Raw genomic sequence first — 15,131 nt, forward strand, 5'->3', positions numbered from 1 at the left:
ACCCCTCCTCCGATCCCCACGATGGAGTACTTTATCTTTTCCAAATGCAGGAATTCTGACAAATCCCCCAGCCATTTCGGCTGCCCTCCATCTGAGCAAGACCCGCCTCCGCGCTGTTGGAGAGACAAAGACGAAAGCATCAGCCTTCTTCTCCTCCTGCAGCCCCGGCAAGTCAGACACTCTAAAGATCGCCGTTGGGCACAGCTCCACTCCCCAAAATCTCTAACATTGTTTCGAAGCAGGCAGCCCAGAACTTAACTAACCTAAGTGCAAGATTAAAACATATGTGAGTAGTTCGCCAGTCACCTTGAGCAACATTCATGTCTCTCCACCTGGAAAGAACCCACTGATACGTGCCCTGGTCATGTACGGCCTGTGTACCACTATAAACTGAATCAAACTCAGTCTTGCACACTAGGATATAAAATTGATTCAATGGAGAGCCTTACTCCCCATCAAAGACAAACTCAACTCTTCCTCCCATTTCGCTTTTACTTCCTCCAGCGTAGCTTTCTCCATCACCAGCTCTGCTCTGGTATATCTGATATCCACCGTTCCCCTATTGCATCAAAAGACAGCACCTTATCCATAGGAAAAGGCACCGGCAACCGAGGAAATGAAGAGAGTTCCTGTCATAACCTGGGGTTTCATCAATGTCCCATGACCCCAGGGGTTAAGCAGGTCATGGGACAGTTCCTTTCGCATAAAGTTCAGTACTTTCAAATACCTAAACACATTCCCTCCCGAGAGTTCAAACTTCTTCACCAACTCCTCTAGCCCAGCAAACCTACCCTCCATAAACAAATCCCCAAATCTCTCAGTCCTCTCCTTCCAGATCTTGTATAATGAATTGATCCTAGTCGGTACAAACCTATGGTTCCTCCAGATCCACGTCAATAGTGACAAACACTCTAATTTAAAGTGCTGTCTGAATTGGTTCCATATTCTCAGAGAAGCTGTTACCACTGGACACTGGCATCCCACCTCTTCAGGTCCACCTTCACCCCCTCCAGCAGACTGGCCAGGTTCAACTTATGTCACGAGACCCAATCATGAGCCACACATATTTCAAGCTACCTAAATTTAGGCCTGGCCAGTCAAAGCGGTATAACCTTCAGATCAGCTCCCTTCCCCGGAGGATTCACTGGAAAAACCTCACTATTGCCCACGTTCATTCTATATCCTGAGAAGGAACCAAACCTTTCAAGCACGTCCAATATCGTCCCCACATTAGAGAGAGGATCTGTGATATCCAGCAGTAAATTATACGCATACAAATCGCCGACCTAAGTACAATGACCAGCGGCTCAATCGCCAAAGCAAACAGTAACATCTAAAGTGGACATCCCTGCCTTGTACCCCTATACAACCGTAAGTACATTGAAATTGATGCATTGCGATGAACGCTCGCAGTGGGGGACTTCGACACGAGCCTAACCCACAAAATGAAGCCAAACTTCCGCAATACTTCAAAAAGGTACATCCACTCCACCCGATCAGTCATAATCTTGACTCCAGTCTACATGCTGTGGCCAGCAATTATTTCAGCAAACTATAGGCACGCAGATAAAGTTTATTTCAGTTGTGTCACAGAAACAAGAGAAATAGGTCAAATTAGTTGAATATAGTTATCATGACATTATTACCTCAATAATATTGTGTAGAGGTTCTGCATTGTTTTTTTATTGATGATAAAGTTTAAAATGGTGAACTTTCTCTATCCCTCTTGATAATTATATAGGAGAGAGTGAAAGAGGAAGACGAATAAAGAAGATAAAAGAGAGATGGGGAGGAATGAGATTGAGAACAAAAGTGGAGAGATGGATAGAGGTGAGGGAGGAGAAGGAGGAGATGGAGGGAGGAAAGTAAATTACTCCGCAGAGAAAATGACTTAATCAAATTGAATACAACATTCAGAGAGCAGCAGCAGAGGTTACTGGTGTTTTACGGAATAGCTGCTTCCCAAGGTGCTGGGAGTGATTGATAAAACTCACATGACTTTGAAAGTCATCCGAGGAGACTCACAGAGCTCCCTGAACTGAAATCAATTCCCCTCCTTTATGTCATGTGTAATGGCTGTCTGAGAATACTCCATGTGAACGTCACTCACACTGGGTCATCCCTCAATGCTTTCATTGTCAGGAACTCAGACATCACACCCGTATTTGGGGAGGGTGAGTGACCTGATGGTCAGCTGATTAGGTACAAGGTCCATACCTATCTTCCATGGGTCATGTCACCATTTCATGTACCACATACTGAGGAATCAGTCCCAGCGTCTCCCTGAATCCAAGGGTTATTTCCCAACTCCCAGAGACATTGCCCCAGCTTCCAATCAATTTTCTCGCTATCTGTCAACTTTTTGTCTTCCCCTCCCATGTACCTGTGCTGGTCCCACCACTGCAGGTCAACGCTGCCATGGATGCTGTGGGTCTTCCTCTTCTGATCTGCTGTCAAAAATATCTGAGGCTACACATCCCACACTCATGTCAGTTTGAAAGGCTCCGAAGATGAAGAATGCTATTCCCAGACTAGAAATAATAACAATAATCTTTTATAGTCACGAGTATGAAGTTACTGTGAAAAGCCCCTTGTCGCCACATTCCAGTGTTTGTTTGGGTAAGCTGGTACGGGAATTGAACCCGTGCTGCTGGCCTTGTTCTGCATCACAAACCAGCTGTCTAGCCCACTGTGCTAAACCCATTTCTGTTATGGACGGCACGGTGGTGCAGTAGTTAGCGCTGCTGTCTCACGGCACTGAGGACCTGGGTTCGATCCTGGCTCCGGGTCACTGTCTGTGTGCAGTTTGCACATTCTTCCAGTGTCTGCGTGGGTCTCACCCCACAACCCAAACATGTGCAGGATAGATGGGTTGGCCACGCTAAATTGCTCCTTAATAGGGAAGGAAAAGAATTGGGTGTTTTAAATTTTAAAAGAAATAAATCTGTGTCAAATGTTTACCAGGGGAACTGAGAGAACAGCTGCAATAAGTGAGGTTTAATTTAGATGGGACAATGACAAGTTTAAATCCCCATCTGATCTGCTGCTCAAAGTCTCCTCCGTTTCCCCGGTCAGTTTCCCAAACCTCAGGAAACTCCTGTTACTGCAGAAATATTTGGATTGTCTGTGAGAGACGTCAATCAGAGAGCCCACCCACTCTGCCCATTCTCTCCTCTTCCTCTACCACAGCTGCTTCACTTCCTGTAGGGACTCAAAACCAAGTCAGGAGATGGTGAGTGAAGGAGCAGAATTTACAATCATTACATTGCACAATATCCACACTAATGTTCAGGCAGTCTGACTATCCTGTGGGCAATTAGCTGTGGAAATGCCCCTTATGCTGTGTGAGATCCAGCTCAGAGACCTGTTTACTTGGTGGTTTGTGCTGAGCTGTTTGATTGGCTGTGTGTTGGATATTGAGAGTGTTTATTGGAAGCATTTCCCTTCTGATTTACAGGCTGAGTTTTGTTGATGGGTCATTGCTGAATATGAGAAGGTGAGGTGTAATTATCTGGGAGGGGCAGATGTTCTCTTTAAAGAGGCCTGAAGGCCTCTGTCATTCCCAGAAGCCTGAGCCTGGATTTGATAGTGTAGCCCAATGCTGTGTCTGAGAGCTGAATTTGGGATGTGCAGTCTGAGTGAGTGCTGTGTATCTAATTTCCCAGGATAAACCAGAACCCTTCAATTCGCTGCACTGAAGCAATGTTTCCGTAGCCTCCAGCACTTCCTGCCCAGTGCGTTTTCTTCGTATAATTTTGGAAAGCAAGGGGAGAAATTTCAAAATATCAATTGAATTAACATTTTCCTTGAGTGTTTTTACTCTTAAGGGTAAAACTGGTCTTCACCATAAGGACTCGAGATCACAGTGAATGAAACATCCAGAGTGAGACACAGCGAAGAGTGAGTTTGGCAAATGGGTATTTGAAGCTAGGTGGGAATTAGAGGCTGGGTGGGGAGGTGGTGCTTTTTATCCCTTGATTTGTCACTCTCAAATTTCCAGTGAGTGTCCTTGCCCGGCAGTTGGTGACTACAAGAGAGAGAGCTGATTAGTGTGTAGCAGGTAAGCCAGGGATGCCCTTCACATCGGGAGTGGAGCTGAGCGGGAGAAATCCGAAGTGCAGTCTGGGAAGGCTCACCGAAGCAGATTCTGAGCTACATTTTGTACGGTATGAGTTTTGTTTTCTGCTCACACGTACTAGAGGGTAGCAAGCTAGCTTTAATATTTTAAACCAACCTGCACTAACCAGGAGGCACATTGCTTTTTGGGGGCATATTCGTGAAAGCAACAACAATGAATTTTTATTTAGGACCTAACTAGTATTTAGTTTTTAACCTATCAACCAACAGAGGGAGAGAGTTGTCAATTGGCGGGGTTGTGTGCTACTCCTGCACGATGTGGGGCATCATGGACACTTCAAGTGTCCCTGACGGCTACAACTGTGGGAAGTGTATTGTTTCCGAAGCTCACCGAACACATGGATTGGTTAATGCAGCAGCTGAAAGCACTGAGGAGCACACAATTAGCTGAAATTGTTACAGATAATAACTAGAGAGATGTGGCCACACCTAAGGTACAGGAAGATAAATGGTTGACCGCCAGATGGGGTAGGCAGACAGTGCAGCGGTCCCCTATGGTTGTCCCCTTATCTAACAAGTTTTGGATACTGGTGAGGAGGAAAGTTCCATCAGGGCACAGCAGCAGCAGTGGCCAGAGCAAAGGCACCACGGCTAGCGCTGTTGCACAAGCGTAGCAAAGCAATAGTGGTCGGGGATTCAATAGTCAGGGGCACAGATGGGCGCTTCTGTGGCCGTGAAAGGGACTCCAGTTTGCCTCCCTGGTGCCAGGGTCTTGGATGTCTCTGAGCAGGTACAAAGCATCCTAAAACTGGAGGGAAATCTGACATAGGTCATTGTCCACATTGGCATGACTGACATAGGAAAAAGAGCAGCTTGGCCCTGCAATGGAAATTTAGGGAGTTAGGTAGAAGATTAAAAATCAGGACCTCTAGGGTACTAATCTCAGGATTACTCCCCGTGCCGCGTGCTAGCGAGGCTAAGAACAGGGAGATAGTGCAGCTGAACCCGTGGCTAAAGAACTGGTGCAGGAGGAGGGCTTCAGTTATAACTCTGATAATTGGGATGTCATCCAGGTAAGGTGGGCGTGTACAAGAAGGACGGGTTACATCTGAACTGGAGGGGCACCTGAACTGGAGGGGCACCAAAATCCTGGCTGGGAGGTTTGCTAGTATCGTTCGGGTGGATTTAAACTAATGTGGTAGGGGGATGGGAATCAGAACAGTAAGCCAGCAATTGTAGAGACGGGATGAGCATGGCACAAGGGCCAGGCTGGCTAAGAGGAAGGGCAGGCTGGGGAGGTCGAACTCAGTGGGTCCGGAGTGCATCTTCTTCAATGCTTCGAAGGAGTATAACAGAGAAGACAGATGAACTTAGAGCCTTGATTCATGCACGGATCTTAGATGTGGTTGTGGTAACGGCGACATGGTTTAAAAAAGGGACAGGACTGGCAGCTAAATACTCTGATATAGATATTTTAGGTGAGACAGAGGGGAAGGTAAAAGAGTTAGGGGAGTTGCAATACTGGTTAGAGAACATATTACAGTTGTACAGAAGGAGGATAACTTGGAAGAATCAAGTAACGAGACACTGTGGGTAGAACTCAGAAACAGGAAGAGGGCAGTCACTATGATGGGGGTGTACTACAGGCCTCCCAACAGTCCACGGGAAGTTGAAGAACAGATATATAAGCAGATTCTGGATAGATGTACAAATAATAGGGTTGTTGTAGTGGGAAACTTTCATTTTCCTCATATTGACTGGAAATCCCTTCGGTGATGGTGAGGAATTTTAGTGTATCCAGGACGGTTTTTTGGAACAATATGTGGATAGTTCGACTAGAGAGGGGGCTATACCATACCTAGTAGGAGGGAAAAAGCCCGGCCAGGTCATCAAAGTTTCAGTGTGGTAACATGTGGCGAACAGTGACCACAATTCCTTAAGCTTTTGGATACTCATGGAAAGGACGAGTGTTGTCCTAGGGTTAAGGTGCTAAATTGAGGAAAGGCTATCTGCAATCAGATTAGACAGGATTTGGAGGCTGTTGTTTAGGAGAGGCTGCTTGAGGGTAAATATTAGGCATGTGGAAGTCTTTTTCAGAGCAGTTGATGGGACTGCAGGACAGGCATGTGCCAATGAAAAGGAAAGACAGGATTCATGGCTGACCAGGGAAATTGTGAGTCAAGCCAAAAAGAGAAAGGATGCATTCATGAGGGCTAGGAACTAAAAGCAGATGAAACACTTGAAGAATACAGGGAAATTAGAAAAGAGTTCAAACAGGGTGTTGGAAGGGAAAAAGGGGTCACGAAATGTCCTTGACAGAGAGGATTGAGGAGAATTCTAAGGCATTTTACCTGTATATTGGAAACAAGAGGGTAGCGAGAGAAAGAGTTGGTCCACTCAAGGACAAAGGAGGAAAGTTATGCGGAGAACCAAAGGAAGTGGGTGAGATCCTTAATGAGTACTTTGCATCGCTATTCACAAAGGAGAGGGACACGTTGATTGGCGGTGTCTCAGACGGATGTATAAACACTTTAGAACAAGCCATTATTACGAGGGAGGAAGTGTTAGGTGTGTTAAAAAGCATTACGGTAGAGAAATCCCCAGGGCCAGGTGGCGTCTATCCCAGATTATGGAGGGAGACAAGAGATTAAATCGCTGGGCCTCGATCAGAAATCTTTGTTTCCTCATTGGCCACAGGTGATGTCCCAGAGGATTGGAGGATGGCCAATGTTGTACTGTTATTTAAGAAGGGTGACAAGGAATCCGGGTAATTATAAGCCAATGAGCTTGACGTCCGTGATAGTGAAATTGTTGGAAAAGATTCTCAGAGATGGGATTTATGCTCATTTGGAAGTGAATGGTCTTATTAGCGACACAGGATGGAGGGAGGTCATGTCTCACTAATTTAATTGAATTTTTTGAGGAGGTGACAAAAATGATTGATGAGGGAAGGGCTGTGGATGTTGTCCACGTGGACTTTAGTAAACCATTTTAGGTCCCTCATGACAGGCTGGTGCAAAAGATTAAATCACACGGGGTCAGGAGTGAACCAGCTGGATGTATTAGGAACTGGCTTGGCCATACAAGACAGAGGGTAACAGTGGAGGGATGTTTTTCCGAATGGAGGTCTGTAACTAGTGGTGTTCCACAGGGATCAGTACTGGGACCTCTGCTGTTTGTAATATATATTAATGACTTAGAAGAAACGTAGCTGGTCTGATTAGCAAGTTTGTGGATGACACCAAGATTGCTGGAATTGTGGATAGTGATGAAGATTGTCGGAGAATACAGCAGGATATAGATAGGCTGGAAAATTGGGTGCAGAAATGGCAGATGGAATTTAACCCGGACAAATGCGAGATGATGCATTTTGGTAGATCCAATTCAGGTGGGAGCTATAAAATAAATGGCAGAACCATCAGGAGCATAAACACAGAGAGATCTGGGCCTGCAGGTCAACAGATCCTTAAAAGTGGCAGCAGGGGTGGAAATGGTGGTAAAGAACTCCTCTGGCATGCTTGCCATGATCGAATGGGGATCGAGTATAAAAGTTCACAAATCACCTTCACAGTTATATAGAACGTTGGTTAGGCCACATTTGGAATTCTGGTCACTGCACTACCAGAAGGACGTGGAGGCTTTGGAGAGAGAACAGAAAAGGTTTACCAGGATGTTGTCTGGTATGGAGGTATAAGCTATGAGGAGAGATTGAATGAACTGGGATTGTTCTCCCTAGAAAGACGGAGGCTGAGGGGCGGCCTGATAGAGGTTTATAAAATTATGAGGGGTATAGATATGGTGACCAGTTGGAGGCTTTTTCCCGGAGTGGAATTGAAAATTACAAGGGGGCACAAGTTCAAGGTGAGGGCGGATGGTTCAGTGGAGATGTGCGGGGGAAGTATTTTACACAGAGGGTGGTGGTGGCCTGGAATGCACTGCCAAGTGAGGTGGTTGAGGCAGATACGTTAGCCACCTTTAAGACTTATCTAGATAGACACATGAACAGACGGGATATAGAGGAATACAGACGGGTGGTCTAGATAGGACACGTGATCGGCGCGGGCTTGGAGGGCCAAAGGGTCGGTACCTGTGCTGTACTGTTCTTTGTTCTTGACTTGATAACCCGTTTTACACTCCGCCCAACTGTCTTTTCCATTGCCCTCACCGTGCCTGGGAAGATGGAGGGTGGAAAGAAAATAGCCACGTTGTCTGCTCCTGGTCACTATCCACTGTCCCTGCTGGATACAGAGGGTGTATGACAGTCAAATGAGGAAAAAGAAAGGACTTGTATCTGATCCACAGAGAGGAAAATAGCAGACTGACACTCACTATGGAACAGTCTCTAACTGAGGTGCCAGTCCCTTCAGCAAAGGAGGAGATGGGGTTGGAGGAAATCATGTTTCCTTTTCCTGTTTTACAGACGGATTGTGCCGTACTACACCAAAGAATATAGAGAGGATAGACAACACAGAGCGATCCTGACCATCACCCAAGGAACAACAGCACAACTGTGGGAAGACATCCAGTCCCTTCACAGTATTCCTCAGCACAGAGAAGGTTGGGCAGTGAAACCATCAGCTGGAAATCGGTTGGGTCAGGGGAGCTTTGACATATCATCAGATCTGAAACTGGTCAGTGGTGTGGAACCTTCCATCAGAACCAACCTTTCCGAAGGTTTGGCTGTGGGTGATTGGTCAGGGTGAGGCTGGGAAGGTGTGAGTGGGCTCCAAGTGTGGTGAGAGCTTCAATCATTCATAAGCTTTATTAAACACTGACTCATTCCTACAGGTGTGAGGAGGGTTCCAGAGGCTCATAAGATCTCCTAACAAACAAAGGACATTCCAGACATTCCAGAGGCTCATAAGATCTCCTAACAAACAAAGGACATCTGTTGTATTATCTGTAGCACAAGGGCAGCCATATGGAAGAGCAATCATCGCTGTGCAAAATGTGCAACAAATCATTTACACAGTCATCAAATGTCCAAAGACACAAATGTATTCACATGGGAGAAAAAACATTTACATGTGAGGTCAAATCGTTCTCTCAATCATCGATTCTCCATAAGCACCAACACCTTCCTGCTGGGGAGAATCAATTCATGTGCAAAATTTGTGACAAATCATTCTCCCGGTCACAGTACCTCCTCAAACACCAACGCACTCACACAGGGAAGAAACCGTTCACATGTGAGGTGTGCAAAAAATCTTTCACTGAGTCATCAGGATTCCGTGTACACCAACGCATTCACACAGGAGAGAAACCGTTCACATGTGAGGTGTGCAACAAATCCTTCTTGCAGGCAGTGCACCTCCGTGTACATCAAAACATTCACACTGGAGAGAAACCATTCATGTGCATAGTGTGCAACAGATCGTTCACTGAGTTAACGGCATTCCGTGTACACCAACGCACTCACACAGGGGAGAAACCATTCACATGTGAGATTTGTGACAAAGCCTTCACACAGTCATCGAGTCTCCTGGTCCATCGGAGAATTCACACAGGAGAGAAACCCTTCAAATGTGAGGTTTGCGAGAAGGCTTTCATCACATCTACAAAGCTTCTGATTCACCAGAGGATTCACACCAGGGAGAAACCCTTTAGGTGTGAAGTTTGCGTGATGTCTTTCACCAAATCAGCCCAACTTCTAACACACCAGAGGGTTCACACAGGGGAGAAACGGTTTAAATGCGATTGTTGTAATAAAGCTTTTATTACATCGACAAAGCTTTTGATACACCAGAGAATTCACACCGGGGAGAAACCCTTCAGGTGCGAGATTTGTGAGATGTCTTTTATCGAGTCAGCCAAACTTCTGACGCACCAGAGGGTTCACACAGGGGAGAAACCTTTCAAATGTGAGGTGTGTGACAAATCATTCTCTCAGGTTGCAAATCTCCGTAAACATCAACGCGTTCATACAGGGGAGAAACCATTTGTTTGCGCAGTGTGTGACAAATCATTCTCACAGTCATCACATCTGCACAAACACCAATGGTGTCACACAGCAGAGCATTAGTTACCTGTAAAGTGAACCCTCCAGTGTAACCTGTGTCAGGATTGTTTCACCTCCGCCTCTCTTGCCAAACACCGACATCTCCACAAGGACTTGCAGCCGGCTCATCTACTTCCTTATACTGAAAGTTATCTGTGTTGTTTACCCTCCAGTGCTCACACAGGGGAGCTGTCCTTCCAAATCAGTGTCTGTCTCAGTCGTGCCTGTTTCCAACCTCTCCTACCATCACACCAATCATTTCAAGAAGATGCCTGTTGGAGGGAAGTAAAGCTCGGAGTCTATTCTCGACCCCGTGGAGTTGTAAAAGTTGCGTTGATTTCAGAATAGCTGTGTGCACACAGGACAGGCAAGTTCTGCTAGCTTTAGCTCACAAAAGTCAGCTCTGATCCGAGTCAGAATTACACGCATATATATTTAAAGTTCTTTCAGATTTACAATTAGGCATTTGATGTCATCAATTCGGTTGTAACAATACAAGGTGATCAGTATGCATATTTTCTGGTGCCCGTAATGGGAAAACGATTAAAGAATACAATCTTTCCTTACAATCTCATGGGTTTGTGCTGAACATATTTAACTTCTAGAACAGGTGTGAATGTGTTGGACAATGGATCCCTTGGACTTACTGGGGCCACCTGTGTTTCCCTTTTCATATTCAAATGCTCTGTGAGATGATTAAATCATTTTCAATGTGGGTGACTTTAATCCCTTGCTTGCTGGTTTTCCTTGGTATATGTTTAACCACTTGCCTGCTGGTATGCCCTTGACCTGTGGTATTATGAGACATCTTTATTATATCAATCCTGACACATGACAATTTCTTCCGCTAACAATGCCAAAATGGATAGAAGCTGCTGTATAAACTCAGCATCCTTTCAGTGCAGCGTCAGGTACAAGTCACTCACTGGCTCTCACTGACAAGAAGACAATCAGATACTCAGTGGTTCCGATCTACCAGCATAAGCACCCAGGGGAGGAGCCATTCCTGGGGTAGTAATGGAGGGACTTCAATTAGCCTCAGCATCTCTGGTGTATGGAAGGAGAGAATCAGCCGGGAATCCTGTTCCTCATCAACGAGTCCAACAGGGAAGTCAGCGGGAGGGCAGGATGTGTCTCGGCTGTGACAGTCTCCATTGTCTCTCAACATTCACTGTCTGGGTCTACACCTGCTGAATGGCCATTTGAATAGAGCACTAGGGGACAATCACTGTCCAGTCTGTACTCCAGGTCAGTACCTCCCGTCTGGGAGGACTATGATCCTGAGTATGGTGAGGGAGTGCGGGTGAGTCTCGACAGACCTGAGTTCCCTCATCATACCTCAATGTAATAACGGTGTGATATGTTCACCGTACACTCGTCCAAGATTCTTATCATGTTCTGGGAAAGAGTCATTTTCAAATGCTTTGTTACTTTGGTTCAATCAATTTTGGTGAAAGCTGAATATTGTGTTGTTTGTCTGCTGTTTTATCAATCCTCTGTAATGATAACTTACAATAAATTCAATTTTTAATTGACCGGATCTACCTATGATTTGTCAGCATAGGTTTCACTGCAACACTGAGGAGCCTACAGTAAGAATCCTGTACACAATATATTGGTCACTGTCACTGGTATACTTTCTCCATCAATGGGTTTAGAATTTTCAGTTCACAGCAAGCAGAACATTTCCCCAAGGGTGCAATGAGTGTCCTTGCTTTAAATCTTGAAGTGGAGATGCCGGCGTTGGACTGGGGTGAGCACAGTAAGAAGTCTTACAACACCAGGTTAAAGTCCAACAGGTTTGTTTCAAACACGAGCTTTCGGAGCACGGCTCCTTCTTCAGGTGAATGGAAAGGCTTGTTCCAGAAATGTTTATATAGACACAGTCAGAGATGCCCCGGAATGCGAGCACCTGCAGGCAATCCAATCATCAAAGAATCTTGAAGTCATTGCAGCAGGCTATCCTCCCAGGAATCAAAACCACCGGTGAAGCATTTGATTGTCTTCTGCATTCACCCAGTACTCCCGGACAATAGGTTTTCCTCTGGAGTGGCACTTTAACGTTTGTCAACATGGAAAGGAACAGCCTCCGGGTTCTTTAACTTCTAATTGTGTCCTACTCCAAAAGAATGACGAACAGCCTGACTGAGATAAGACCAGAGTTCCCCAGATGAGATTTTTAAAGGGTTTTAAACATCTGCACACTGCCTGTAGCTGGTGGCTGGGATTGATTTCCTTACCATTCAGTCTGACTATGCAGAGAGAGAGACTTTTCACCTTGGATCTTTAGAAAGAATCCATTCGTTGAGAGTGAGAGCGAGGTTTAGACCACCTCCTTCCAGGTTTTTAAGCCAAAAAACAAGTAAAAGACCTGGTCTCACTGAGGAACATTCCAGAGACAGCATTAGTCTACAAAATTATGAGGGGCATAGACAAGAGTGGATAGTCAGAGGCTTTTCCCCAGGGTAGAGGGGTCAATTACTAGGGGGCATAGGTTTAAGGAGCGAGGGGCAAGGTTTAGAGGAGATGTACGAGGCAAGATTTTACTCAGAGGGTAGTGGGTGCCTGGAACTCGCTGCCGGAGGAGGTGGTGGAAGCAGGGACGATAGTGACATTTAAGGGGCATCTTGACAAATACATGAATAGGATGGGAATAGAGGGATACGGATACAGGAAGTGTAGAAGATTTTAGTTTAGTCGGGCAGCATGGTCGGCACTGGATTGGGCCAAAGGGCCGTTCCTGTGCTGTACTTTTCTTTGTTCTTTGGTGTTCTTTGTTCAGAACCACTCACTTCCTGTCCTGTGGCTTTCAGGAACCGCTCATTGGCCACCAGCCATGCCAGTGAGTCCGGATTGTCACTGATGTCACACCAAACACACCTGCTGGAGTTTCTTGTTTTGAAATTAAATGTAAGTTGCTTGGTCTTAAAGGCATTAATCATCTATGGACAAAAATTGCAACAGTGAAATATTAATGGAATTTTAGGGAGGAAAAGGGAACTGAAGGATTGAACAGAACTCACAACCTTCTGACTCAGAGATGAGAGTGCTAACTAAGCCAAGGCTGACAAATTATAATATTTCAGTTGTATTAGATTTAGTTTCTATGGGGTTAAGTCCCAAGGCTGTGTACAGAAAGCTTTCCCCCTGTAAACTGGCAGCCGGAAAGTTGAATTTGATTCAACATGGTAACTGGTTTGAGCTGCAGGTGCCAGTGTTGTGTTTGTGTCTGGCTTCCAAGATGAAGGCATGTAAAATTGTCGACTCCAACGCACCCCTCCCTGATGAGCTCAACGCATTCTATGCCCGCTTTGAGCAAGAGATCAGCGAGAGCGAGCCCTCCACCCCAGAAGCCGCGGATGAACTTGTATCTGAGATCACCACTGCAGATGTCAGAGCAGCCTTCTCAAAGGACAACCCATGGAAAGCCACTGGCCCGGTTGGGGTACCCAGACGAGCACTCAGGTCTTGCATGGATCAGCTGGCGGGGGTATTCGCTGACATCTTCAACCTCTCTTTACAACAATCTGAGGTCCCTATCTGCTTCAAGAAGACGACCATCAGCCCTGTACCAAAGAAAAGCCAAGCGGCGTGCCTTAATGACTATCGTCCAGTGGCTCTGACATCCATCATCATGAAGTGCTTTGAAAGGTTAGTCATGGCACAAATCAACTCCAGCCTCCCAGATTGCCTTGATCCACTACAGTTCGCCTACCGTTGCAGCAGGTCCACAGCAGACGCCATCTCCATGGCCCTGCATGCTACCCTAGAACACCTGGATAACAAAGGCACCTATGTCAGACTCCTATTTATCGACTGCAGCTCAGCCTTCAACACCATCATTCTGACGAAACTCATCTCAAAACTCCGTAGCCTTGGCCTCGACTCCTCCCTCTGCGACAGGATCCTGAACTTTCTAACCCACAGACCACAGGGGCCGATTTAGCACACTGGGCTAAATCGCTGGCTTTTAAAGCAGACCAAGGCAGGCCAGCAGCACGGTTCAATTCCCGTATCAGCCTCCCCGAACAGGCGCCGGAATGTGGCGACTAGGGGCTTTTCACAGTAACTTCATTGAAGCCTACTCGTGACAATAAGCGATTTTCATTTCATTTTCATTTCAATCAGTAAAGATAGGCAACACCACCTCCTCCACGATCATCCTCAACACTGGTGCCCCACAAGGCTGTGTCCTCAGCCCCCTAATATACTTATACACCTATGACTGTGTGGCCAAATTCCCCTCCAACTCGATTTTCAAATTTGCTGATGACACCACCGTAATGGGTTGGATTTCAAACAATGACGAGACAGGGTATAGGAATGAGATAGAGAATCTGGTGAACTGGTGCGACGACAATAATCTCTCCCTCAATGTCAACAAAACGAAGGAGATTATCATCGACTTCAGGAAGAGTAGTGGAGAATATGCCTCTGTCTACATCAATGGGAACAAAGTAGAAAGCGTCGAGAGATTCAAGTTTTTAGGTGTACAGATCACCAACAGCCTGCCTTGGTCCCCCCACGCCGACACTATAGTTAAGAAAGCCCACCAACGACTACTTTCTCAGAAAACTGAGGAAATTTGGCATGTCAGCAACGACCCTCACCAACTTCTACAGATGCACCATAGAAAGCATTCTTTCTGGTTGTATCACAGCTTGGTATGGAGCCTGCTCTACCCAAGACTGCAGGAAACTACAAAAGGTTGTGAATGTAGCCCAGTCCATTACGCAAACCACCCTCCCATCCATTGACACTATAATTCCCGCTCACTCAGCCAGCATGATTAAGGACCCCACGCACCCCAGACATACTCTCTTCCACCTCCTTCCGTCAGGAAAAAGATACTAAAGTTTGAGATCACGTACCAACCAACTCAAGAAGAGCTTCTTCCCTACTGCCATCAGACTTTTGACTGGACCTACCTCGTATTAAGTTGATCTTTTCTCTACACCTTGCTATAACTGTAACATTATATTCTGCAGTCTCTCCTTCCTTCCTTACGTACGGTATGCATTATTTGTACAGCATGCAAGAAACAATACTTTTCACT

General features: G+C 45.9%; 1 protein-coding gene across 3 annotated transcripts; it reads left to right on the plus strand.

Moving 5' to 3' along the window:
- The first annotated feature begins 3,212 nt into the window (after positions 1 to 3,212).
- LOC119976679 (zinc finger protein 239-like) lies at positions 3,213 to 11,610 on the plus strand. 3 transcript variants are annotated; one of them, XM_038817367.1, is made up of 4 exons: positions 3,216 to 3,232; positions 4,001 to 4,166; positions 8,498 to 8,885; positions 8,934 to 11,610. In XM_038817367.1, exon 4 carries the CDS (start codon positions 8,999 to 9,001, stop codon positions 10,097 to 10,099), a length of 1,101 nt encoding a protein of 366 aa, XP_038673295.1. In that variant the 5' UTR covers positions 3,216 to 3,232; positions 4,001 to 4,166; positions 8,498 to 8,885; positions 8,934 to 8,998; the 3' UTR covers positions 10,100 to 11,610. The 3 variants fall into 3 exon arrangements, with proteins under 3 accessions (XP_038673297.1, XP_038673295.1, XP_038673296.1); XM_038817368.1 differs by lacking the exon at positions 3,216 to 3,232 and adding an exon at positions 3,548 to 3,900; XM_038817369.1 differs by lacking the exon at positions 4,001 to 4,166 and having other exon boundaries at positions 3,213 to 3,232.
- Positions 11,611 to 15,131: the final 3,521 nt, after the last annotated feature.

This window comes from Scyliorhinus canicula, chromosome 13 (assembly GCF_902713615.1).
Source record: "Scyliorhinus canicula chromosome 13, sScyCan1.1, whole genome shotgun sequence".
NCBI classification, from domain to species: Eukaryota; Metazoa; Chordata; class Chondrichthyes; order Carcharhiniformes; family Scyliorhinidae; genus Scyliorhinus; species Scyliorhinus canicula.